This window comes from Corvus kubaryi, unplaced genomic scaffold (genome assembly GCF_017639235.1).
Source record: "Corvus kubaryi isolate FWS band 111438036 unplaced genomic scaffold, C.kubaryi_AGA036_p1.0 37391, whole genome shotgun sequence".
NCBI lineage: Eukaryota > Metazoa > Chordata > Aves > Passeriformes > Corvidae > Corvus > Corvus kubaryi.
The window spans coordinates 6,280,493-6,307,951 of record NW_024581130.1 but is presented as its reverse complement, the minus strand read 5'-3'; the positions used below and the strand labels follow the sequence as shown (position 1 = coordinate 6,307,951).

The 27,459-nt window shown below is 43.9% G+C and overlaps 1 protein-coding gene across 3 annotated transcripts; it reads left to right on the top strand.

The window, feature by feature from the left end:
• Nucleotides 1-6: 6 nt before the first annotated feature.
• VGLL3 (vestigial like family member 3) lies at nucleotides 7-27,229 on the top strand. Of its 3 annotated transcripts, none has more exons than XM_042037966.1 (4): nucleotides 7-35; nucleotides 9,100-9,355; nucleotides 14,539-15,039; nucleotides 21,415-27,229. In XM_042037966.1, exons 2-4 carry the CDS (start codon nucleotides 9,124-9,126, stop codon nucleotides 21,456-21,458), a joined length of 777 nt encoding a protein of 258 aa, XP_041893900.1. In that variant the 5' UTR covers nucleotides 7-35; nucleotides 9,100-9,123; the 3' UTR covers nucleotides 21,459-27,229. The 3 variants fall into 3 exon arrangements, with proteins under 3 accessions (XP_041893900.1, XP_041893902.1, XP_041893899.1); XM_042037968.1 differs by having other exon boundaries at nucleotides 14-35; nucleotides 9,103-9,355; XM_042037965.1 differs by lacking the exon at nucleotides 7-35 and adding an exon at nucleotides 120-259.
• The last annotated feature ends 230 nt before the right edge of the window (nucleotides 27,230-27,459 follow it).

Genomic DNA, 27,459 nt, shown 5'->3' with positions numbered 1-27,459 from the left:
GCTATCTGGCCGCGCCCGCGGCGGGCTGCGCGCAGGTGAGCCGCGGGGAGGGCGGGGCTGCGCGAGTGGCCGCGGTGGGGAAGACTGGGAGGTGCGGGGGCTTTTTGGGGAGGCCCCCCCTCAGCGGGCTGCATGGCGCATCGCTGGCTGCCCTGGGCGGAGACCTCCGCCCCGGCCAGCCAGCGATGCGCTCCGCAGCCCCCGGCCTGATTTGGAGATGCGGGGAGCTGCTGAGGCTGCCCCAGAGCTACGGAGCCTGGTAAGACCTCTCCTGACAAGAAAAAAAAGATTTCCCCCCAAATTCTTGTGTCTGGCGGGTGGATGTTGGCTTGCTCAGCTGGAGTGGGGCAGGAGGAAAAAGTTATTTCCTTACTTCTCTCCCCCTTCTGTCCGCCGTCGTTCCTTACTTGACGACTCTCCCCGCTCGCCCCGTTTGCCGGCACGGAGCAGCGCCTTCGCCCCGCGCGGTGCGCTGCGGTCCGCGGCCGCGCACACGGGCGGAACCTCCGCCCGCCGGCGGGACGGACCCGCGCCACTCCCCGCGGACGGGGCGCGCCGCGCCGCTCTCTCCGGCACTCCTGGAAGATCGTTGTCTCCGGCGAGTTTCTAGCTGAATTTGGTGATCAGATGTATTTTTTTTTTTTTTTTTTCTTAAGTGAATCAGGAAATTCTTATCAGGCTGACAGCATTTTTAGACTATGCAGTGCGTGGGTGAAGTGGGACTAATATTGACTTGGCCCTGGTGTAGTCATCTGAGAATACATTTTTTGGTTGTTGCTGCATTCCATAAGGTTTTATCATTATTATCCGTGAAGATTGTTTTCTCCGTACATGGGAAGTGACCCCTAGTATCAACTTGCCTGGGAGACACGAGTATGGGCTAAAACATTAAAATTCCTATCGTGTGTTGCTGCTTTTTTCCTTTATTGTTGGGAGATAGAGCCCGTTTGCAGAAATGATACCCTAGTGAATTTATCCAGGTTGCTCATGTTCACTCTAAACGCGAGCTCTGGAAAACTTGTGAATTCTGCCTCTTGCAAAGTGCCTTTGCTATTATTTCTCTCTAATCTAGGTCACAGCTTGCAGAACCTTCCATCTGTTCGGTAATTTTGCTTATGAAGTTTGTCTTTGGATATCTGGAGCTCCAGTTCGTAGCCTCTGTGATTTGGAGGGAAAAATAAATAAAGAATCACTAATAGCCTGATTCTCTGACTGAGAGACCTAGAAGTAGAAAAGCACAATTGAAAATTTGCTGAGCTTTCTGACGTTTAACTCTGGAAGTGATTGTCTGTATTTCTCTTCCAGATCTGTAGAACACTTAGTATGGGGAAATCTATTAAATGATCATGTCATGTTCAAGTGCAAGTGATTTTTCTTTTTAAGAATAAGTATGAAATTTCTTCCTCATCCAAAAAACAGGGACATATGTAAAATGTCCCAGAGGCACTCTAATGAGCAATGAAGTTTCTTGAAATTTCGTTTTAAACAAACTGAGTTCTTTTGGGTTATGCTGTTTAACAAGTAGAGGTAGATAAGCAAGGCAAGAAAAGTAGATAGCCCTGATGAGCCAATACAGCTCATGAGTCTCTCCTGGCACCAGATACTACATTTCCACCTAAAAGCTTTTTACACATGGCTATCCTACACATTATTGTCAATTTAGTTTAATTAATCCTGATTGCACTGGTTTTCCTGGCACACTTGGAGCTGAAGGGTCCTCACGAGCTTGTTTGATGCCAGACTGAAAAGCCGAGCTCTTGTTGCTGGAGAAAGTGTTACACCCTCTAATTCTAACAGCTGCTGACTTTAGAGCGGTTCATGTATTTTCTCTGAATCCAATGTTTTCTAAATTAAAAAAAAAAAAATAGTAAACATAAAATGAGCTCCTCATGCATCTGCAGTCATAGTGGAAAGATTTATTGTTTGGGTAACGAATGACATTTTTGCAAGTCTCTGTTCCTTGAGAATAGTCCTGTCAGGGATGTTTAATCAACTGGTAGAGAGCGTAAGAAAGAAATATGAAGAATCTGTTGCCAGGTTTTTGGTTCTTACACATGTGTTCAACATGTAAAACACTCCTGCACTCTTTGTGAGGATGATGACCATTTTAAAGAATGTTCCTCCTTGCTGGAATTAAAACCGTGGTTTAAAAATAACACTGAGGGAAGATGAATTAGTGGGATATCTTAAAAATAAGTCTCTGCATTGGAGATGATAAAATGGAGCTCACCCTTAAAATATCCGAGGACTCCACCGAAGCATTTTTCAGGGTTACTGTACTATGCTGGTGTCTTTCAGTTTGTTTTCTGAGAGAGGAAGCTCTTCCATGCTGTGCTGCTCTTGGCTTTCCTTTTCTTCTCAGGGCAAGGAGATGTAGGTGTGTTACTCTAACTAAAGCCTGTGCATCTCCACAGGTATTTGTAGCAAAGCCATCTCAAAAGTGTAATTGTTATGCCAGCTTTGGACATCAGTTCTGTGTGCTTTAAAGAGCCAAGCAGCTCTTTAACTGTGGAGCTGCCATTGCAGGCTCAAGTTCTGGGCCCTAGGGTCTCTCTGGAGAGCCAAACCCGTCGTGTTTCTGTGGGTCAGGGCCAGTGACTGCAGCAAGAGGAAGGGGGTTCAAATGGTTGTTTCCTTTTTTTTTTTTTTTTTTTTTTTTAATTTTTTTAATGGGAAATCTCAGGCTGCTTTAAAATGATGGACTGGTGTGCACCTGGGTTGTGCCGAAGTGGTGGTGTTTTTTTAGGGGGTGGTCCATCATGCCTTTTTAAAGTTTCCCCGCCCTAAAGTTTTACTATATATTATAGATCATAAATATAATATAATATAATTTTTTAAAATATTTATTATATTTATTCCCGCGTTTCTGTGTCTGTATTTTTTCCTCCCTTAAAATCAGGACAGAATTGATTTTTGCCTTGCACAGAAAGGCAGAATTTCTGGAAATGTAACTTTCACCGGTCCTTAGCCAGGAAAGGACTTGCTGGCAAATTAATTTAGATGGGATTTTTTTTTTTTAAAGCTCTTAATGGACTGAAGCCTGAATTCCTCTTGAATGTTAATGGGAGTGGAGGCTTAGCACCTTAGATCCTTGAGATTGCTCAAGTCCAGGGTGTTTGCTGGAGCGAAGTAAGCGAAACATGGATGTATACATGCTCATATGGTGCCAGAATGAACTGATGAAAGTGGGGTGTGTCCCTAATTTTACAGATAAATCGGGATTTCCGTACTCCTTTGCCAAAAGACGGAGCGAGTGTGTGCCGGCGTTAGGATACGAACGTGTTTCCGTGTCTGGTGAGAGCCGTGCAGGCGTGAGGGTAAAACCCTGCAGACTGGCGAAATTAAAATACTCTCTGCTGTCCACTTTCCTGAGGGGCTGTGCAGCTGCAGGAGGGAGCTTTGGCTTTCCTATGGGCTGGGTGAGGAATGGGTGTAACGGAATTCGGAGAGGCTTTGGGAACACGTAATTGGAGCAGAATCCCATTGTATTCCCGGCACACAGGGGCGGCTTGTCCTGTCACGTCAGACTAGGCACAGCAAGCTGCAGGGCTGAGGCTCAGGTGGGACTCACTCTGGCTCTCTAACACACCAGCTCAAGACCTTTGAAATGGGAAGTTCCAGTAAATGGTAGTTTTGGAATTTCTCCATGGTATGTAGAGGCAAGCCAACATCTAAGCCAACACCATCCTTGCCTAAATCAAGTCTTGCATAAGGAGTTGTGATACACTCAAGTCAGACTTTTTGCTGGCAGTGCTGTAGACAGACTTTGTCCAGATAAGGGCTTGTCTTCATTAGCAATTTAGGTCACTAACTTGGCTCTTCCTTCCAAACTGACAGAGTTGCAGACAAGGACAGGTCGCATTTGATGCTGTGTCAGCTGGCTGTGGCTAAACCCCAATCACATACTGTAACTTGTTTTGTCAGTAAAGTTCCTTGCATCATGGGCTCACAACTTTTGAGGATGGGCTTATACTGCTTATGCTGCGTGGCAGTCCGCAGATAACAGCAGAGCATGGCTTCACATTCAATTTTCGCAGTTCAGCTTCTTTCTCAAGGCTATTCCTTTGCTGTTTGCTCTACTGGCTTCTCTGGAAGCTGTATGACCCATATAACTCACCTACTCTCTGATTTACAGGATGTAAAACCTGGGTTAGGTCTTGCCCTGTGTGTGAGGTTTTGTTTGGTTCGATCCCATGAGACACCACTGATTTAAAAAGTTTGGTTTGCTTCACTCTATCATTCTGACTGGGACCAAATTCTATTTGATATTCTTCTAGCTACATAAAATTAGACCTTTACACTTTAAGGGTACATCTCTGTTTACATGTACAGCAAAAGATGTATAAATTCATTCTTTTTTCACCATTTCCCTCCATCAGCAGAGCATAGCAAGATCTCCAGGCTCTACTGCTACAAATCCAGTGGCTCAGCTGGAAACAAGCTCTCACCTTGCTCATTTGTGTGGGTAGAAGATGTTTCATGTTTTTAGGGCAGTGCCATAAATACATCTCTCAGGCCCAGCATTCAGTGCCCTGATTGCTTGGAATGATCTTCTTCTTTGAATACTTTCTGTGTTATCAATAGGAGCCTGCTTGGCAGACAGCTCCACAAATGGAGGCCTGTCTGAGGATTTGCCTCGAGTTTGTTGCTGGAATTCCTTCTCAGAAGCTTATGTCAAATGACAGCCTTTTTCTCAGGATAGGGTCATATAGTGTTTCCTCAGTGTAGTTATTCTTTATTTTTGGTTCCTGTTCTTTTTCTCATAATGGAAAATCTGTAACAGGTGGCCACAGGCACACCAGACTTTCATGCTTGGGAGCATAAAGGACCATATGCTGTATGGTGGCATGTATGGAGATAACAAATTGTAGGAACAGGCAACCAGTTTATATGAAAAACAAGAGCTGGCCTGAATTTTTGATTCAAACTTGGCTAAAGCAAGATCTTCTCTGTTCTCAAAGTGTGGTTGTTTTGGGGGTTTTTTGTTGTTGTTTTGCTGGCTACTAGCTGTTTTCTGCTGGAAGTGAGTTTTTTCGGTTTGTGAAGAGGAATGTTCTGACATTTTTACCAGACACTCTGGGTGAGACCCGGGACCCTTGAAGTCAGTTGGACTTTTGCCACACGCTTTCATGTGGCCAACATTTCGCTGCATGAGAACCGTGTTGCTTGGTTCTGGGTAGGGTATGTCAGAAAATAACAGGAATCTTCGAGGCGGGGATTTTGTGCGAGATTTTGGACTACACGTTTTCTTGGTCTAAAAGCGCTCGGGGAGGCAGGATAATGGTTGTTCAGAATAAACTTTCTCTTTAGTATTCCCATATCAGCAGTGATACACTGTTGACCTTTAGTTTCCTTTTGTTGTATGATTTGAAGTGAAGGGTTGAGGTTTTCTTTGGAATTGCCTGTTTGTGAGTATATAAAATAAAAAAAAAAAATGCAATGTTGGTTGAAGCTGAATTCAGCCTGGGCTGTACTGCACTGTTTACCCAGAGACTGTGCCATTTCAGCCATGAACTAGGATCTGTTATCTAAGGGATCTAGACACTGAATTTCACTGTTTTCCTTTTAAATTCTGTATTCTGAATTTAAATTCTGTATTCTGCATCTTGGCCAAGAGAAGATTCTGCTGTTTGTTTTGTTTTGCTTTTCAGAGGCTGCCTAATGTCAGTCTCTGGTGTAAGGAAGGGAGAGGTGTTATTTCATGAATGTATTGAACAGTGACAAGAGATAACACCGTGTTTGGTCAGAAAATACTCTTTGTAAAGATCTTACTGAGGTTATTGGGTGCTTAAATACATGCCAGAACTGTTCATATGAAAAAGTACGAGTGAAACTGGACTAGCTGAGGTTAGTTAACATAAACCGAACTCGGTGGTTGTGGATTTTTTTGTTTTTGTTCCCTCGCTCCCCGTGATTGTGGGACAAATTCATTTAGCAGCTGATGATCTTGCATAGTTTTCCACTCACACAACTGCAGTCAGAAATACTATGAGAAGATTACTGTTAAGGTCAGAACAAAAATTAGGGAATTCATGTGCAAACAGGGTATTTTAGGTGATTTGGGGGGAAAAACCCTCACATTATCAAAGAATGTATACAATGGAAAGGATATATATACATTGCATAAAAGGAAAACTTGTTGAGTCACTTTCTCTCACTGTAGTCTCTTATTTAAAGTGTTTTGCAATTACAGGCTGATAATTTCTTCCTGAAACGCAAATTAATTAGATCTTTGTCTGATCACGGGCTTGCTGCTTTGAAAAATCTTGTAATATAGAACTCTCATCCTTTGCAGATAACTCACTGCAAACCACAACTTTGCACCGTAAGTAACTTCAGTCTGCACACAAGGCCTTGTGCTTGTCCACCAGTCCTACTGTCTTTTTTTTTACATTAAAAAACGGGTCAGATTTAGTGTTTTCCAAAGGAGCAAGTGCTCAGAGCATCTTGTAATGACTGCCCATGGACTGGAGGGGAGGGAAGAGAGTTGAAATGGAAAACGAATTAGATTCTTAAGCTGTGGAAGGGAGAACATTCCTGCGCAGAGAAGCGACTCTGGAGATAAGTTTTAATTTCCTGAGCTCCAGTCCCTGTATAGGAACATTGAAAGACTTCCTTCCTGATCACCGAGTCAAGCCAGGGGCTGTATTAGCGGCATGTGTCTGTCTATAATTGCGTGCTTGTGCATGCATTTGCATAACTGCAGCATCAGTACGAGCACCTGTAGGGATGGGAGTCAACTTTTAACGTGCTGCCTGTGTTCAAGGTCTGGCATGTAACAGACCTATTTAGATTTCTCTAAAGGATCTCTTTCATGCATTGTCTCTACTCGAAACGCAAAGCCCAGCCGAAATCAAAAATGAGAAAAGCACCCTCCCCAACCACTTGCTTGCCTTTTTAAGAGGATCTGAGTTGTGGTGCAAATCCAGGAGTGGCCAAGTCACTGAGGTAGATGCGTTGCAGGTTTCCAATGTCTCCTGTATGTGCAGTGTTGCTAGAACTGTTTCTGTCTTACCGAAGTCTCAGTGGTCCGCGGTTACTCGGGCAAAACCATGAAGCTCACTTTGAGTGATATCCTAGTTAAATGTTTGGGTAACAAATATTAGGGGACCTCTTCTGAGACATTTGTTTGTTTACAAAAGGCACAAAGCATTTCCAAAAAATGTACAGGTTACCCCAAATTCTGCCTTTGCAAAAATATGTTTACAGCCTCTGTTTCATTTTAGCAATTCTAGTTTCTAGTGAAACTGCGCCGTTTTGCTGTTTCCGTGTTTTTGTTTGTTTTATTTGTTTTTACAAGTGAATCCCAGCGGTTCTCCCCTAAGTCTAAGTAAGTAATATTGTGCTAAAGCGAGCCACAGTATAACTTGCTTTGTGAAGCACGGATTTACTTGAATTCCAGGCCATTGCCTGGATATCCCCAACTGAAATAAAATTGTGTACGTCCCTCACTGCAGTTTGTGCAGCAGCATCTGAATTAATGGTATCACTGAGATGTTTTACATTTATCAGTTAACCCACTGGAATGTCAGATTAAGTTGCCATGAGCTTTTAGTATAATAGGTTTCAATACCACTTGTCAATAGCTCTTTCTTACAGTTATTTTTTAAAATAACCGTTCATAATTAGGACTTCGCCCCAGAGCATTTATTTCGAATTGCAGTGAGAGAGTTCATATCGGATTATATGATTTTAGGAAGCACCGAATTTAAGTGTATTGACGGTACACAAGGTCAGAAAATGACTTTCAATTATTTTTAAAATGTACAAGCCTATTTGCTGTAAAAATGAAACTTTATAGACTGTGTAGTTGTTTAACTTTTTCTATAGAACTTCTTTGGAAAAAGGGTAAAAAAGCCATAAACTTAAAGAGATTCTGATGGCGCTAGAGTGTTGCCAAGCAAACCATTAAAGATAAGTCAAACTGTAATTCTATAGGAATGCTATGAAATACTTCTGCATATGGACTGTAGTTGTTTTTGGGTTCCTGAAAGTGCTTGTGTGTAAAGTCAGCTGTGGAAATGGCTGGCTAGCTAAAAACTATGATTCCTGCAGCTTGACTGTTCTGGGGAGAGGGTTTTTTTTCTGTGAAAACTGTTGTAAAGTGGAACATCTGAAAAATATGTTCCATGCAAAATGGATCTTCACACACATTTATTTTGACATTTAGGTTTGATTTGAGAGAGAGAGAGAAGATTCTGAAATAGCCATTCACAGATGGCTTGTGAGGGTTTTACTTTTTTATATGCTTCTCCGTGTTTTTGGTTTGGGGTGGATTTTTCTGCATGTGTTTGCGGACTTGTCAATCCCCCTCTTCCCCCAGATCACGTGTTTAATTTTTTATGACTTGAATTTTTTGTCCTTTTTCCCAAAAGCTGGTGTTAAAAAAAAAAATAAAAAGGAAAAAAAACCCTCCCACCCCAAACCAACCAAAAAACCAAGATCTCAAGCCCCTGATCAAACCCCAATCACCAGCCCAAGGTATAACTTCCTGTGATAAAAATTCTATTGTCAGTGAGTGAAAACTTATGCATTTTCTGGAGTTTGATAGAACAGCAGAAAATTTTTCAGGAAGCAGGAAACTCTCCCATCTTTACCACTCCAGCAGTAAGTGTGGGGAATCCAGAAGGGCCCTGTACACTCAGCTGGAGGAGTGTGGCAGGACAAGACCTGGTGCTCGCCCAGCTGGATGTGTGAAATGCAGATGCTGTGTGTCTGGCCACCCTTCCACAGGTCTGGGCTCGACCTCTGTACCCTTTATTGATGGGAATATCCTCTCCAGGTGGGAGTCAGGAGGGAATTGTGTGCCTGTCTGCTTTCTTTTGAAAGTATTGAGTGAAAGCTGGTGCTGATAAGTGGTGGTTGTGAAACATGCCTGAGAAGCAGGTCCATGTGTGTGAGAGGAATAGAGACTCTTAAGTGGGCACTGGTATTCTCTTCTTTGTGAAATGCCAATGTGAAATATCCTGGTAGCCCAACTTAAATCATGTAATGAATATTCAATGTATTCAGTTATATTTTGTTAAGGAAGCCATATGTTGAGCTTCCACTGAATGCCATCACTGATACATCTCTTGTTTGTTTTGTTTCTGATCCCAGAAGAAGTTAGCTGTGTACAACAAGATGCAGGAGTCTCTGGAAGTGACCCTTCCCAGCAAGCAAGAGGAGGATGAGAAAGACCAGCCTGCGGAGATGGAGTACCTGAACTCTCGCTGCGTCCTGTTCACTTACTTCCAGGGAGACATTGGTTCAGTGGTGGATGAACACTTTTCAAGAGCTTTGAGCCAAGCCAGTAGCTTCAATTCAGAGACTGCCCTTTCCAAGAGCAAGGCAGGGCTGAATCCTCTGTGGAGAGGTAAGACTTGGGCTGCGTTGCAGTAACAGACATTGCATTGCAGCTGAAATTTTACTTCTCTGTGGAGGTGGAAAAATCCCACTCAAATCTCCAAGAACCGAGGAACTTCTTGGGTTGAGTGATCTGAGGTGTTAAAGGGGGAGAGAGCAGCCAAAGGCATGGAAGGAGCAGGCGTCTCCCGCTCCTGCCATATCCTGTCTCTGCCAGGGGCTGGATGGGAGGGGGCAGAGCTCACATGGCTTCACAAACGTCTGCTGCAAGGTTGGAGGCTTTTTTTTTTTTCGAGCTCCAAGTGTGAAACTTGGCCTGTGAGGCAAGAGCAAAGCTGTTTGGGATCCTGGCCTTGGACATGAAGGAAACCTATGCAGCCTTCTTGAGTGACTTTGCCAGGTGATTAGGATTTGTCCACGGCTGCTTTCCAGGTGGGGAGGAGCCAGCACAGGATGGAGTAGGCTGAGGGGCAAGCCCTGGCTCCTGTGGCTGCAGCCACGTGGTGCTTTCCATTGCAGCCTGCTTGTGGGAGAGGTACAGATGATGTTATGGCTTGCTGGGTGTAAAATGGGGACGACATTACTCTGCCTCCAAGCAGGGAGCAGAAATGTAGTAGGTTCTGTGAGGCATTTACTCGCTGTCCCAGCGCCTACCTCTTGTTATGCACATAAATGCTTGTATACGTTTCGTGTATTGATGTGACAAAGAGCAGATCTTGCCAGAGGCACTAGGTCGCCCTTACAGATGAGATTTCCGAACTGGTGACAGGAAAAAGTGTAACAGTGAGATGCTGTTTCCATTTTGTTGGATGTGGCAGTCTGGGTGTTTTTTCAGTTACCCACAGCTGCATTATTTCTGGTCACATCCTTATGTGGACTGGCAGAGGGATGCAATCTAAGCATGGTGAGCAATGGCCTTACACTGGGTTGGTGAGAGAGATACTGGTGGGATCTGAGCAGGAGCAGTGGTGTTCCTAGTCAGTGGTGTGGAGGTGAGACTGCGTTGATGAAAGCCACGGATCCTAAAGAGAGATGGGATTTTTGGAAACAACTGTGAAGAGAAAAATAGCACAGAAGGATTTGCTTTCCAGAAGGATGATGACAAATCCGAGGAAGTTTAAGCAGAGGTCAGTAGAAGTGGCTGGGGAGCTAGAGGAATTTATGGCTTGAGCCGGGACCATTAACGTTAATGGGAAATTTTCCGTTGACTCGACTGAGAGCAGGATTGAACCTATGCTTACTAAAAAGGAGACTGGAGCATTTATAAATGGCCCAGACAGGCTATAAATGTTTTAGCAATGGGATCAAGGCAGTCCCCAGAGACCCCATGCCCACAGCAAGCCCTCTTCAGCAAGCTTGGGGACGTTCCGTGGGTGGGGTTGCGCGTCTCCCCTTTGGCCTCAGACATACCCTGTTGTTTTTCCCTGTCTCCCCCTGTGGTTTCACAACCATCCCCAGAGGACTCTGCAGGGGACATGGGTGGCCTGGTGTGAGGGTTCTCCAGCCATGCTGCCTCCTAACCCCATGTGCCCCATGCCCTCAGTGGGGAATGGAGGTCTGCGTGTCCTGAACGTCTTCCGGGAATAAAGTAAGGAGATACGCCCTGTGCCTCCCCTGCACCTGCTGAAGGGTCGTGGAAATCCCTGGGGAGGCTGCTGGGTGCTGAGAGAGCTGAGGGCATTTGCTGCTTCAGAGAAGAGAGCTTTATCAGGCCCAAATAGGTTTCTGAAATATTCCTGCTTGAAAACAATGGAGAAGGAACAACGCTGACAGCTTGGTCTTCTGGTTTACGCACGGTGGCAAAGATGCTCAGTTACAGCACACGAATGTGAATTTGTATCCCATTACCTAAAGAAGTTAAAGTATCATTAGCTTGGAGTTCTTCCATAAATAACCTTCATGGGTAGTCAGAATTGCTGTCAGTTTCTTACTCAGAGATAAATGAGAAAGAAAAACGCTTTTGCAATCGCTGTTTTGGGAGGTACAGGTTTCAGTGGAAAATGTGTGAGCATGAACTGGCTCCCCAGCTCACTGCATTTTCTCCACTCTGAAAGGAGGGATTAGCAATGATTTTAACTTTTTTTTTTTTTTATCTTTTTGTGCTTATTTTATTTCTTTTTTTTTTTTAAGGTGTTCTCATGAAAGTGCAAACTCTGACTTTATCATTAAGGTGATATTTCAGGGGGTTTTTTTGTTTGTTCTGAGGAGGGATTTTGCTTACATGTAAAAAGTAGAACCTGTTGTTCTGAAAAGAGCAAGTTTTCATCATTTGTATGTTGAAACTGCTGATCAGTTTAGGCTAAAATTAATTTGAAAACTGTTTTTTTAATAAAATAAAAAAGCCTTATGACAGGCTCAAGTAATATGAATATTCAATTGTAGGTGTAGCTGCCTGAAATCTTTTGCAGGTGCTAATGATACCTTGACACTAATGTTACCTTAATGGTATTTTTATAAACATGTTTTTCCTTGCTGAAAGCGTTGGGTTGTTTTTCTTTCTTACTTTTCTCCCCTCTTGCCTTAAGTGAGAGCTGATGTTGTACTAGAGAAAGCTCTATATGTTCTATCCCTCCCAGTGTGTGCACCTCTGGCATATTTCCAGTGTGTGTTGTGAACATTTGGGTTGGCCACCATGAACATTTGGGTTGGCCACCGTGAGGATTTGCATCAGCCACAACTTTGTGGTCCCTGGGATGTTGCCTTGTCCCAGCCTCCCTGTACTTAGGGTAGGAAATTGTGGTAACTGTATTATCTTTCTTGGCGGACAGTTTTTGTTAAATGCCTCCCGAAAGGCCATGGAAGCACAGAGATTTTTTTATTTTTATTTTTTTCCTTGCTCAAGGACAGTGTGGAAAAGGCTGTTTCAGCATGTTCCATGGAGGCCAGGTATCCCGGAACACTCGGGGTGGGTGAAATCTTCCTGCATGTTTGTATAACCTGGATGGAGCCTGTATCTCCAGTGGTAGGACTGACCTTTCCCCAGTGAGGGTGGCCACACTCAGTGATGCCAGTGCGGGCTGGTCCGTGACAGAGCCAGACAGCACCGATGGCTTTGTGAAACCTGCACAGGTTTGAAAAATGGAGATGACCAAAAATGTTTTCTGTGGCCTAGACCTCCTGCATGACTGGCAAAGCCAAGCTGTTATGCAATCTGGGATGAATTCATGTTGGCAAATTCGGTGGTTTAAAGTGCTCTCTCCTGTTATTAAAGCTGTCCTGCAGATACTTTGTGGTTTTCTGTGCCTTTTTGAAGTGCAGTGCTTTGGATTTAGGGCTTTTCCATGTAGATAACAGCCAGATAGTTTTCAAAAACTTGATTACAGAGGTTAATTTTTCAGAATACTGGCAGAGCATTGTCAAGCTGTGCTCCTCTGTTAAGCAACAGACTGGACATGAAGTTGGCTTTTTATTTTTTTTTGTGTTGGCCCTGCTGCCAACAGCACAAGCCATACACACTCGCCATCTCAGTGTAATCCCTTTTTACAATGAATGGTTTACAAACAAGGAACTATACCAATTTTGGAGGAGTGCTGGGGCTTCTGTAAGATGCTTGAAGCTCTCTCCAGTTTCCAAGCATGAATTGCAATAGAAATACATTGCTAAAAACAACACAACCTTTTGAAGAAAACCATGTTGGGGTGCAGTTTGCCAGATAAGCTTGCAGCCTCTGAAGCATTTTGGCACAAAGCATCCTCTGCATTTGTCCATGGTACAATTGCAAAGTTTGTTTCCAATATTGGAAGTTAATCAGAGTCTATAAACTGCCTAAATCAAAGCCAACTGATGTGTGGAAGAATTTCTGTTTTAGTGGATTTTAAAACAGAGACATGGGTGTCCTAGTGATGCAGTCAGAAAACACTTTTAAGTTTTTTGTTCCCTAAATATTTTTGTATAAGCAAAGTTCAGAGGCAGGCAGGAGTGTTTGAAGAAATCTGTTCATTCTCAGTGGTGTCTTTACCCAAGTCTCGTTCCAGCTGCTTATTAAACAAAGCAAAACAAAAGGTGATTTAAAAAAAAAAAAATACTTCTACAAAAGTTATGAGGAGCAGAGGATTCCTTGCCTCATCAAATATTAAACTTCCCTGGCTTTATTTCTCCATAGGCTATTTTTATGACCTTTCATCAGAGGCGAAGTTCTGTATTTTTATGTTTCCATCTTTGACCAAAAAAAAATCCTGTTGGAGCTGAGACATATTGCATGGAGCAGCACTTTCTAGCATGAGCTGGCCAAGAGGATTGTGAGAATGGAGATGCCAAGACTTTCCTACACATCAAAAACACTAACTGCTTCTTCAAAAGAGGAATTTTTAGAATGTGATTTCATAATGTAGAGGTCCTGGAATCCATTTAAATATAAGCTGAGTCCTAGCTGTAAGAAGCAGCAAGTCTTATTTCTGACAAAAACCTGTTTGAGCTACAGAGATGGTTCTGCTTGTATGCTCCTATTGGGTACAGGGCATCATGGTGCATTCTGTAAGGGACTACTAACATAAGCTGGGTTAGATATGACCTTTATCCCATCAAAGCATGCAGTTAGTTTGAGAAGATCAGGTATTCTTTTAGCCAAATGTTTCTTGTTCTGCAGTGTGAGCTGGTTCTCTCTCCTCAGAAGCATTTGCAACCACAACAGCTGCCTTTCTAAATGATGTGCTCTGCTCTGGGCGGGAGTTAGCCTCTCCTCACAATTCCTGTACCAAGATCCTGAGAGGGCTCTGACTCTATGGCCTGAAGAAGAAAAGTCTTCTTGGAGGGGATCTTACATTTATAAAAACGTGATGGGAGGGAATGAAGATGGGAGAGCCAGGCTCCCCTTCAGCAATGCTTACTGACAGGACAGGAGGCAATAGGCAGAGATTAGAAAACAGGAAATTCCATCTGAATACAAGAAAACTTTTGTTGGGGTTTTTAGGCTGGTTTTTGTTTTTGGGGAGTTTTCTTGAGAGGCTGTGGTGTTTGGATCTCACTCAAAATCTGACTGGACATGGTCCTGGACAACCTGCTCCAGGTGACCCCACTTGAGCAGGGGAATTGGACTAGACAATCCTCCTACTTCAGATGTCCTGTGATTCTGTAGTTACTGTGGAAGCTGAAGTTCAGCGTTACAAACTTGAGAGTAGCAAATCATTGTGGGGTTTTTCTCACGAAGTGTGTTGTTCAGCTTCAGTTATGCTTCACTTCTTTCCTTTCTACCAGAAAGCTCAACGATTTCAAGCCAGAGGAGCGGTTTCCCAACCTCGTTCTGGACCAGCTCTTACCAGCCTCCTCCTCCACCCTGCTTAAGTGGAGTACACCCCGATTTCCCCGTGACTGCACCAGGCACCTTCCCGACACCAGACCCCAGCAGCTGGCCAGGACACGGCCTTCACCAGACTGCCCCACCTCCTCCCCCTGCTGCCTCTGAGTCCTGGCATTACCCTTTAGCATCTCAGGTGAGCCCTTCGTATGCACACATGCACGATGTGTACATGCACCGCCATCACCCTCATCCCCACATGCACCACCACCATCCCGGCTCGCACCGTGACCCCCGCTACGGCTCCCTGCTGGTGCCGTCGGTGCGCGCCGCCAGGATTCCTGCTCCCCAGTGTGACGTGACAAAGTCAGACCCCGCTGCTGTCACCAGCGCTACCTCAGCTTGGGCTGGAGCCTTTCACGGAACCGTGGACATTGTGCCAAGTTTCGGCTTTGATACAGGTAAGACGGTTTGATTTTTTTTTTTTGTGTGTGTGGCTTGTTTTAGCAGAGATGTGAGCTCCCTGCAGCTGGAGCTGGGCTGGTTCTCAGAGCCATGTCCAAATGTATTTTCAGGGGGGAATCCCTCCTGTGATTGCTGTCAGGGCAGGTGAGCTGTGAAACATCCAGCTCTCACCTGTCTTTTGCTGAGAGACCTTTGTCTGCCTTGGTCCCATTCAAGCTGGATGAGTTGAGACATGATCTGCATTTTTTGTTTGTTTGTTTGTTCTTGTTTAAATCTTGTGGGAAAATATTAATTATGGTTCCATGGGAAAGTTCTCAGCTTGTTCAGCTAGTTCATATGTACATTCACCAACATACAACTCCAATGAACTAATAACTTGCAGTACATGAGGACTGCATCTTGAGGTGGACCAGCTCAGCATTTCCTTCCTCTGTAGTATCCAGGTGTCACATGGAGAGTAGAGGTGCTGATTGAGCTGTGCTCACCATCAGACTAAACATTATAGGGTCTAGGCAGAAACCTGTGAGTTAAATTCATTTTATTGCAAGGTCTGTAGTATGAACTGCAGACCATGAGCTCCATCCGTGTCTGTGAGCTTTGAGTGGCAGGCTCTTGTCTCAGTATCAGGAGCAGCCTGGCAGCCCTCAGTGTTTGAAGTTTCTTGCAGTCAAGTGATGGGTGACTGACAGTTCCCGGTGTGTCCATCCTGGAGCTCATAGGCCCCACTGAGGGCTCCTTTTTTTGTTTGATATTTATCTCACCAGCAGCGATCTTTGCAGATTAGTACTTCTTAAAGACAGTATGTTACCTGATTGAGGAAACACTAGGTTTGTAGCTTTGTTCCCTTTTCCTTAAAGTATCTGTCTCCCTTTTGGATAGCTCTCTCTGACTGGTTCCATGTGTGAGAAGCACTTCTTTGCCTTGATTAGTGGGCAGGGGGACAAAAATGGGTGGAGAAAAAAAAGCTGTTTCGTAAAGATGAAATACTATGAACCTAATACAGATCTCCCTCTCTTCCTTTTAAAGCAACTGGAAACCAATAATCTCTCCTAAATACTGTGCCACTTGTTGTCTTGATGTCAGTGAAATTAAGAAAATGCTTATTAGGATTCTTAACACTGGACAATTTATGTATGAATAACATTTCCAGCTATACCAGCGAGACAAGAATAATTATATTTTATGCTTTTGGGTACAGAATGATAGTCTAACCAGACTGGGGTCTTGAGTTTTTCCTTTGTGACAAATTCCGTAAGGGGAGTGAGCTGCATTCTCTGAAGCACAAGCAGACTGTCACTGCCGCTGGTTTAAGGGACGCTTCCCCCTGGACCAGCCCCAGCAGTCCAGCTGCAGTGCCCTGGTATTTGACTAAACCTTTTGGGGATGGAACTGAGAACTAACTGCATGAGGAATTGTAAGTCAGGAGAAACCACTACCTGGCTTAGGTACAAGTCCAGCCTAGACTGTGAGTTGTTTTTCTCTTTAAAGAGCAAGTACCTCAAAAAGGACTCTGGGTCTTAGCACTGCCTTAGAGAACAAACGCAGCTTTGGCTTGGTGCTGCCTGCTCCTTGTGGAAATCCCTGTGGAGGGGTACAACTGGGTGCTGCTTTTGTCAGGATCCTGATTTGGCAGTGCCTTGCATGTCTTTTGGTTGCTCAGCGTGGGAGGCAGTGGAAAAGATCTGAACTATTAACTTCTCCCCCATGCTTGATGTGTGGGTTTTAGTCCATGAGTTCCTGTGAGGGAGAAGAAAGAGGAGAAATGTATGGCTGAAGAGACAGAGAATCTCAGCAGACCAACATCTCACTTGTTTGAGACTATTCAAAGGGGTCACACACTGAAACACAAAAGCAAAACCCAGTTAGGCAGCCCCAGTTCTGGAAACAAGGGTGCAAGCAGTGAAACACAGCAGGCAGTGGAAACCTGTGACATTACAATTATTTGCTCTCTTCCCCTGCACACTCATCTCTCCTGTGCTTTCAAAGCAGAGGCTTGCTGGGAAGGGCAGCAAGTCCAAGCTCCCTTTTCAGCCTTGCCTGCAGCTTATGCAGTTGAGACAAATGCTGTGGTTACAGGCACTTGAGGCGTGGAGAGAAGAGGGAGCTTCATTGCCTCAGTGTTTTGTGTCCACATCCAGCAGTGTCATCACAGGGACAGTGTGGGGACAGGAGGGGCCTGCTCGAGTACCACACGGAGGCACATCCAGCACTTGCTTCATCTGCACTCCAGGGAAAGTGGATTATACTGGATAAATCTCCACATCACACAGCATTTCATTACATCTCACTCTAACGTGAAGCAGCTATCTCAGCCAAGAGGCTACAAACTCGAGGGCCTGGAGAGAGTGAACTGGCTTTTAGTGACATAAAGTGGTTTCTCCAGAGTAGGGTAAAGCCATAGTGGCAAGAATATGTCAGTTCTGAAAGTGTTTGCTCGTATATCCCTGGAGAAAATCACCTGTGGAGCTGTTAATATATCAAATTCCATGAGTTTCAGGTGATTTATGTTAAAGAAGTTCATTTGGTCTAGACGTTGCTTTTTGGAATCCTTTAGATACAAACTGGTTCTTCCCCTGCATACCATGGGTCACATTTCTTGTGCTACTGTCGCATGATTATAGGAACATTTGAAAAATTCCTCACGCTGAATTATGTGGAATGATAGTGTTGGGATCAGGGCAGGCTGGCTGTAATCTTAGCCTCTTCCAGCTACATCGTTGCATCTCGGCCATGCTGAACCAAATAATCGATCTCATGAATGGATGATGCTGAATCACTTCAGAGGTTAAGAGGAGGTTCCCAGTGCATGCACAGTGTAGTTTGGGAATTTATGTTTCAGAACACATTGTGTGGGACATCAGCACAGCGCCCTTCACAGAGCTGGCAAACTATTGATCTGTCTTGCACATCTGTTTGAACTTACATGGTCCTGTTTTGGGGGATGAAGAGGGATTTAGCTACCTGATTGCCATAAATGTGGCTTAATCCTCACAGTGTAGGCTGCAAATTAACCCTTTTAGAAGCTTCTGTATCAGTACAAGTGGCATTAAAGAAAATGCTGGTCTGCATCAAGAGCTATTAAAACCTGTTAGGTTTGTGTCTGCTGGTGTGTAGCATCTTTCCAAAGTGCACAAGCTACAATGCTCACTAGAAAAGTACATTTCATATCAAGCATTGATATAATCACATTGGAATAAGCACAGATTGTTTGAAGCTTAGGCCTCAGTTCCTTGCTCTGCTGATGTCAAGCAAAGCAAGGTTGGGCTGTCACCAGTGCTGCCTTTGGCTCAGGCCTGCAGCCATAATCCAGTGTCACCACTAAAGCTACCTGCTCACGTTGAGGGTGCACAAGCCATGTCCAGCACTTGAGATCAGAGCTTGAGGAGGGGAATTTCTACCTTGCAGTGTTGCTGGTGGTTGTAGCCATCAGTGCATCCCTCAGGAGCAGGGTGGGAGGTTGTCCTGCACACCAGGCCCTTCAGGTGAGCAGTGGGATCTGGCTGTGCTGGCAGCCCCTGGGGAGGAGAGCAGAGCAACTTGCCTGGCTGTTGCAGAGCCCAGGAGGATATCCTGTCCTGCTGTGGGACAGATGTGCTGGAGGAGGCTTCCTGCAGCCCCAGCACACTAAAAGCAAAGCAGGACTTTGGCATGAGTGATGCCTGTAAGTCTATTAAAATTAAGCTGCACATTCTTTATCCTGTAAAGTTGTGCACATTGAGATGAATAATTTCAAATTTAGGTGAATCAATCAACAGCTTTTAGTCCTGACTTACTATGGAAACTCCACTTTTGGAAATGCCTGTACATCAGTGTGAGACATTGAATTTGGAATTTGAGGGGCCAGTCCGATCCCTTCTGTACATTTGTCTCTGTTCACACACATCCCACAAGTTTGTCACAACTCAGTAAATTTGGTTAGATGTTCCCACAGAACCTGCATAATGAATGTCTCTGTGGCAATTAGCTCTAATGTTGGTGTCCTAGGGAAGGGGAATTGTGCTGGAGTGGCAGTGTTGGCTCATGCAGTGCAAGTGAGGATGTCCTTGCTAAGAGGAAAGCACTGCAGCACTTCCACTGCGAGTGGAAGCTCTGGGTGAGTACCAGAGTTGGCCTTGGTTTCTGTATTACGACTGCAGATGGCCTTGCCTTGAAGGAGATAGGAATTTAATGAGGAAAAGGCATGGAAAGTGTTTCACATTCATAAATGTAAATAGGGCAACTTTGGTTTTTTGGATTGTTTTCTCTGGCTGTGTAGAGCCCACAGCTATGTCTTAAACCTCCTTGTTAGAGTTATTTGTGTCTTGCAAAGACACCTGCCTAGGAAGGTGCCTGTTCAGCTGGTTATTCCTCTTCTGCCACTTGCTGCTGTCAGGTGGAAGATCTCTTAAACAGGTGTGTGTGTCATTTTTTTAAGCTGCAAGGAACCATATAACCTGTTTCTCTTCTAGGTTTCCATTGCCTCTGATATCCTTTAGTGCTCTACTGGTGAACTTAAATGACTTCTTTATGCTCTGAAAGGTTTCTGCAGTCTGACTCCCCTTTTTTTTTTCTTTTTTTTTTATCATCTTTGTTTAAAAAAATTGGAAGCAGCAGGGGAAAAATAGCCCCAAATTGTCATCACTAACTTTGAGGGAGCTTTGAAGGGAACTAACAGCAGTTCATTATGACTGTCTGTGTACAATGCTGCCAGGGAAACAAATAGCTCTTAAGCAACAAGGAGACATCTTCATTGAATAAAGAGCCTCTGAGCATGTTTTTATAGGCATGCTCTAGCTGAGGGATATCCCAGTTTTCCAATCTGAAGAAATAGGTACAAGTGCATGTGAAATGGAGCAGAAAGCGCTAAACAAGGTTTGGTGCACCACACCTGTGGGCTCTGCTTTCCCTGTCCCTTCACTTCTGGACACACATGTGTTTGTACCCTGCTTGGGAATCCTCACATGGATAGAGCCATATGCTCTCATCTTTTATGTGAGTCCTAATTGCTTTGCAGCTCAGCTCTCAAGTGTTGATCATCATTAAATATTTAACTGTTTGTACTCTTAATGCAAGGAGGTAGCTGTCAGATCTGAACCCTCCATGCCTGTTAGGCTTTCTGGAAACTTATGGGTTTTCTTTCGTGTTTCACTGTGTGACTGGATATGGAAACGAGATTCATGCCTAGCACATGGATCTGCCAATTTTCGCAGGGTGAACATCAAATGAACATGTAGCTCTGATGGTTACAACATCATTGAGGCCTGGAGTTAGCTAGTGGTGAAATTAACCCTAAATTCTTAGCAGGTCAGGTGCCTTGGTACACAGGGCAATGTATAGGATGACACAGTAGAGCTTTGCTCTCGGTGTAGGAATGATGATTTATAGTGGGAAATGGACCTTCATTTCGTGAAGCGTGGTTTACTTGCCTCAAAATACCGAGGGGCAGGTTTTAAATGGTTGAGACTTGAGTGCCTTACTACCTCTAAATATACATGCCTGCATCTCTCTCCTTTACTTTCCCTATAAATGAGCAAGAATGTATCTTTGGGAAATGTAATCCTCACCTCCCCGTCTCTTGTCTGGATTTGAGGTTTACGCCCTGTTAGGTGTGAATCTAGAGGAGATTGAATCCCTCTGGAGCAGAGAAATCCCAGATTATAACACAAGTTCCAAGTCTATAATGCTAAAGCCACAACACAGCACCACATTTATTAGATAGTCCTCACTTTTTACAAAGGAAAATGTTAGAGGAACTTATAACAAATGCAAGCTGAAAACCATTAATTTTTCCCATGTGGAAGCACTAGCCATTCTTGGCTGAAAATCTTACACTCTGTAGGTGAAATTGTTTGGGGTTTTTCGCATGTTGCAGGAACATTTTCCCTCCTTCCTCTTTGAGGTAAAAATGCCACAGAAACTGTGAAGTCCTGAAGTGTCTCAGGCCTTTTCTAGAGGAGATGGTGTCTGTGGCTGGCCTCTGGCAGGCAGTTTGCTCTGCTGCATACTGGATAATTGATGCAGACCTTTCTGGAGGGGTTTTTCACTCCGTGCCATGCTCCGCATTAGCTCAAACCAAGGAAGTGCATACAGGAATTTTATCACCATTTCTGAGCTCCCTGAGCCAGAATCAAACTTCACTGTGGTTTAATCTTACCTCTCATAAACTGAAAAGTTTGGAGCAGTAGCACTGTTGCTAACAAGTCCTTTAAACTGTTATATTGTGGGGTTTTTTTAATTTTCATTTTTCTTTCGTTTATTTATTTTTTTAATCAAAACGTGTTTACCTTTACTTCAGTTGCTTGGGGGAGGGGGAAGAAAAAAAACATCGAATTTATTAATTTAACTAGCATTTAGTAATATTAATTATTTCCCTTTTCTCTTCTGAAATGTAGGTCTACAGCATCAGGACAAGAGCAAGGAAACTGCTTGGTTCTGAAGTGCAGAGCAATTAAGACCAGCTAGAGCTGGAGTCGGCAGAGCTGGGCGGGTGATACAGCAGTGGTTGACTCCTTCTGCGTGGAGCAAAGGACACACATGAAGATGAAGAGCCAAAACTATTCTGGTTTTGCTATTGAGCCTTTTATTTGTAAGGCCGTTTATGGGTCCCACAGTGTTGGAAGAAAACCAGAAACCTAACTTTTCTTTCTTTCCTCATCTGAGCCTGCTGCAGCTGGGCAACCTAACTCCTTTCTGCTCCTTTAACAGTGTTTCGTTTTGTTCAGCTTGATATTTTTATGAACAGTCTCAATAGTCAGGAAAAAGACTCTCCCTTGACTACAGTGCGCCTTCTTTCAGGAATACAGTATTTTGTAGCTCTTTGTGCATCTATTTTTGTAGAAATACGGAAAGTTTGGGTAAGGATTGATGGGCTATTTTAGGATGACATATTTTTTTAAAAAAAATTGTAAAATTGTTAAGTTCTGTTTAAAGAACTTGCTCTCAGAGAAGCACTGGCAAAAATGTATAAAATGCTATTTTTAGATGTCTGTGATGTATTTGTGCATTTTGGGTTTTTTTGTTTGTTACCTCAAATGTCTATCTTTCCTTTCTTTTTAAAGAGCTAAACGCCTTTGTTTCCACACTACTAGATTCTGATGTTTTTGTCCTTTTGTTCTAGCCTGAGCAAGTATAATTCACACCTGAAGTTTCAGCCAAATATTTTTTCCCGGTGTTAGATTATAGTAAAAGTGTTTTTGTTTTTCTTGCTTCTAAAGGTGGTTTTGTGCTGTGCTGATTGTCGGAAGCTTGCAAACACCTTTAGTATAGAGCAAAGCTTGAAGTTACAGAACTGCATTTCCAACTCATCCATTCTTTCAAAATGGACCAAATACTCTTAAATCAGACACGAATATGGGCCTCATCTATGATCCATTGAAGCTGTTGAACCCAGTGCCCTGTGGGTTATGTTGCAGGCCCCTCATAGTGCTCATAAATATCAGTACAATCGTACAGGCAGGACTTCAGGTAAGCCATTTCAAGGTGGTAACTTACAACATCAATATTCAGGGAAAAAAAGAAAAAAATCCAGGTTTATAAAAATGTGTGGCTTGTGGAAACAAAAGGTTTTCGACTGGCCTGATCCATGTGCTGAGCAGCTCAAGGAAAGCACTACCATTCTCAACTCCTGTTGACTTCAGAATGTGTTTGCCTGACCTCGGCTGTGCTGTGGGGCTTGCTGGACCCCAGCTGCAGCTCTGCAGTTTCGTAACCAGCTGCACGTGCTGAGCGTGCACACACCGGGGCTTGGTGGCTGCCAGGGCCAGGGCCTGGCCTTGGAAAAGCACCATGGCCACATGGAACCACAGCCTTGTGCTTGGGAAGCCCCCCTGGCCTGGGCCTTGGGTCTGACGTGCATAATAAAGGCTTTAGTTGGAGCCAGGGTGATCAAATCCTGAGTAAGGGCTGCGAGGTCACCCTGGGCAGCCGTGGGCTGGAGCTGGGTCAGTCTCTGTGCCCAGCCCTTGGGGACTCCAAGTGTCAGCGTCTGCTTAGATGGGACTGAGGTGGGCCCGGGATCAGGACCTGGGTTGCTGGATCCTGGCTATTGCTCAGAGATGTTGCCTTCCTGCTCTGTGCACTCAGGGTCCCTCTGTAATATTTCCTGAGGCTCTTACAAAGCGTTACATTTCTGTCACCACTGCTCTCAGACATCCCTGTTTGAAAGACGCACCGGCCGAGTGGAAAAACCAAGATACGAACACATGGCTGAGATAAGAAAGAGTTTAATTTGAAGGCACTGAGCATTGTAAATATAGTTTTGTCAGGTGGAGACCACATGGATCTGTGTGTGAAAGGGGAAGGGGGGCGTTGGGAAGTGCATGCCACTCCGAGGTTCAGGGCTCCTTCCTTGCACTGCTGCTTCCCTCCAGGCTTTTTGAATTTGATCTTATGAGGTGTTGAGCATTCTCCTTTGTCAAGGGAGAGGGCTTGACATGCTGGCATTGGAGGCATTAGGATTATATCACAATTTGGCAAGACCCTTAAGTCCCTACCTTGCTGATTTGAAGTTTTAGACAGCGTATAAATGCTCAATGGACTATGCTTAAATATTGCTTTAAAATAATAACATTGTAGTCTCTGTGTTGGGATGATGAATTAAATGTGGTGGGGTTTTTTCCTTGTCTTTGTAGTCCATCAGTATTTCTTTCTCTCAATAAGTTTCACTCTCATGACAGTTCTACATATTATTGCTGCCTTGGTGGAGCTAGCTCCTCGATTTGTCAATAAATTCATAATGCAGTGGGAAAACTGTATGAGAGGGAGTGGTGTACCAGCTGCCACAGTTCACTTTCTTATCAGGACAATACAGTTCAGGAAATATCTGAGTTCTGACTTAGGAATGTTGACAGTATTAGAAATACTGTGAGGGGAAAAAAAATCTGATTTGTTTTTTATTTTCCTCTGGACTTGGCAAAGGTGGAAATTTGAACTTCAGGGATGGAGTGTTTGGGTGGCAGGGGAAGCAAAGAAAAGGCAGCATTTCTTTTTGAGGTGTGTTTGACTTCCTGAAACAGTTTAAAGCCTAACAAGAGCAGTCTGCTCACTGGCTTCCCCTTCACAAGCTTGTGCTGCAGGGGACCTCCTCTGGTTCCCTATAGGTGTCAAAGCAAAATGGGACAGGAAAGAAACAGGCCCACAGTTTGCACTGGAATCTCTTTCTGGATTGTATCACTGAGTTGTTGGTAAGTGGGGATGAAGAAGTGGGGAAGCTGTTGCCTCTTCCACCTCCAGGACTGCTGTTCTGCACCCAGTTTCCACTGCTGAACCTGGGAGTGAGCTGGAGGAACTTCTGCGCACTCTGGGAGACAAGTGCCAATAAAAACCGGCTGTCATCTGTAGCCATTCATGCACCAGTGTGCTGACTTTGAAAGTGAAACAAATTCTTCTTTCCCCTCAGTCACTAACTGTCCCTTGTGCTAGCAAGTGAGCTGGAAGTAAAAGCCTAAGTGTGTAGCAGTAGCCCTACTTCTGTGTTCTACAATTTGAGGGATGGAAAAGGAAAAAAAACAAACCCTTCTCTGTGACAAACTTTTAAGTTCAATTCAGCAGATTTCCTTCTCTCCCTCTTCCCCGTACATGCACGCTCACACACACGCACAGAAGTGCTTATGAGAAGCAGATGCTGCCATGGATTTGCTCTTGGAAGAGGAGGGAGCTCTCGACTGCAATGCTGCAGTGGTGGGGAATTGATGGCAGAGAGAAAGAATGGAAAGGTTGAGACTGGTCATGTTTCTGCAGATAGGAAAAAAAGGCCCTTGAAATCAGGTCACAGATAAGTTGTGTGTCTTACTGCATTACTAAAGGAGTTGTTTCATTCTTTTTATGTGGCGTGTTCTGATGCTGTCCCAAGAAAGTGGATGATTCATTTTGAGAGGGCTTATAAAACATGTTGTACTCTGTCACTGTTTCTAGGAGAACATAGGGAAATTATTGTTTTATTTCAAGAAACTCAAAATACTGACCTCCTTAAAGTTGTCCAGGATTTTATTTTATTCCTGTTAATGTTGAGAAATCTGCCATCAATTTTTATGTCTTCATTTGAAGACTGTGAGGGCTCAAGCTGTCCACCACTTTTTGAGAGGCAGATGCTAGTTTTTTTCAGCAGCTCATTGCCATCCCAACAAGCAGATGGAATAGTGCAGCCACTGACTGCCCAGGAGGCTGGAATTCTGGCGAGCTGAATAAGCTGCACTTGGCAGTAGTAAAATGGACTCTGTTCTGATTCCTGTTCTCACCAGACACACAAGTTCAGGTGGTCCTCAGTGAATGGCAGTTTTCTCTCCATCATCCACACCTGCATCAAAACACTTTCATGAGCAGATCTCTCATCACAGCTTTCAGAGAGCAGAGTTTTCTGGGAGGGGAGTGTCACATTTCCCCCCACCTGACCTTAGAGTTGCCTTGCTGCACCCAGCCTTTCTGCTTCCAGGCTGTTACTTATGTCTTGCTGTCCCCCTCCCACAATTCTTCATGTGTATGTTTATATTTCTCTACAAATATATTTATACACATCCACGTGTAGCTATACCTGGTTCCCTCCATTCCACTCTCGTATGTCCTTTGGAGATAAAGTGAATGACTTCACCAAGTCTCATCTGAGATGGAAAATGTAGGCATTTTATTTCATTCTCTGTTAACTCAGGTGTGAATAGGATTTTTCCATGCTTGTTAAAAAAAAACCCCAAAACAGCACAACCAAAACACATCAAAAAAAAAAAAAACAAACTCTTTCAAATCACCTGATTTGTATCTGTAAAGATGACCATGGAATCAGCAATGTGGAGAGGTGCAGTATGTTGCCATTCAGCAGACAAGCCTATCTCTGAATAAGATTATTTTATTTCATTTCAGGTACAAGCTTTTGTTCCATATCAATGGACCAGCAATATATATATATCCTTATAAACAATTTAGAAAGATACCTATTTTTCAAGTGGAATTCTTGGTGTTAGTTTGTCAGCCTTTGAGCTTCTAAAGGGTATGTGGATGATAAATATTGTTTGTGTGTGGGTTTTTAAAAAGTTGATGCATGTTATTTGGAACTAAAATCTCATGTAAAGTGGGAAGGTATTTAAAAATAAATACTGCTTTTACATATTAGCCCTATGGGCACAATCTGAGAGTTGTGGTGCAGGGAGATGTCCCTTTAAAAAGTAAGGGTCTCTTGCCTGAGCAAATTCAAAATCCAGGAGAGGCAGGAGAGGTCTTGGAAAAGTTGATCTGGTGGAGCTGAGAGCAGAGATGATCCTCTCCAAAATTGTAGGTACATGATTGGGCAGACACTGGTCAGTGTACTAAATTTAGGCTGTGTTAGGAGGTTTGTTCTTATGGGGTGAACTGGTTGCCAAAGGGAATAGTAGCTGTCCCTGAAAAGCCATGTTTTAGCTGCCCTTGGTCTGCTCAGTGCCTGTGACCCTCTCCCTGTTCTTGCTGTGCAGTCTCCACAACACCGCAGGGGGGACCTATGAAAGCTGGGCTGGAGTTCCCTGGGAAATGCACCATTTGTTTTTTTTTTTTTTTTTTTTTTTTAAGCTCCCAATGAAGAAAGTTTAGGGATGGGGGTAATTAAAACACCCCAGTAATTTCGTGCACCTGCTCAAAGGCTCAAGCCTCTAAGATAAATCAGCTGTGCACCATGGCCATTTGCCTATAGAAGCTGTTTCCTCCCTTCAGTGTCCTTGGAAACCAGTGGCGTCGAGATGGTTTGGACCAGTCTTGAAAGCCTGAATTGCAGTCCAGTGGTGGCCTGGGGGCTGGTCCAGCATTGATTCTGGTGAGCTGGGGCTCAGGTATTTGGTACCTATAGACAAGCAGTGTTTATAGGAGTTGAGGTTTACAGTAATTGACTGAAGTATCTGCAGAACTGTGCTGCACTTTCCCTGCTCGCTCTTTGTAGCTGTTGCTTAAAACCATCAGTCGAATCAGGGTCCCTCTCTTCCCCCCACCTGTTTCATCACCTTGCTTCCCTCAAAACTCCATTGAAATTTTTGCAATTTTTGCCTCTCTCATCAAAACTGAGGGGGGGGGGGCTTTGTATAAAGAAAAAGTGTCACTGTTTATTACTGAATAAATAATTTAATGTGAATTTTATTGTTATATTTTTTATGTAGCATTTTTGGTTTGGTCTGTATTTCTCAACAATTAGCTAATTCGTTCTTTTTATTCTTATGCAACTGGCGAACTCATAAATCTCTTTGTGAATTTCTGCATCCTGAGTTTCTATTCTTTGCACGAGATTAATTTTTAGAGCCAAGGATTTGTCTTCTGTTGAAAACGTTGTAAAACAAGTGTTCTAAACTGGTTCTGTACTAAAATTAAACAGAGCGAAAGCCTTGAATTGAAGGGATTTCAAGCAGAGATCTCATGAAGGCACAGGCTTGCCTTTTCAGATGCTGTCAAGTGCTTATGCTACAATGTTCTCTTTTATTCTGAATATC

What these genes read in the sequence shown, in the direction of transcription:
- VGLL3 (XM_042037965.1), top strand. Translation starts at nt 218, where the DNA reads ATGCGGGGAGCTGCTGAGGCTGCCCCAGAGCTACGGAGCCTG. An exon ending in GCTGAATCCTCTGTGGAGAG is followed by an intron (nt 9,356 to 14,538) that starts GTAAGACTTGGG and finishes CCTTTCTACCAG; the next exon opens with AAAGCTCAACGATTTCAAGC. An exon ending in AAGTTTCGGCTTTGATACAG is followed by an intron (nt 15,040 to 21,414) that starts GTAAGACGGTTT and finishes TCTGAAATGTAG; the next exon opens with GTCTACAGCATCAGGACAAG.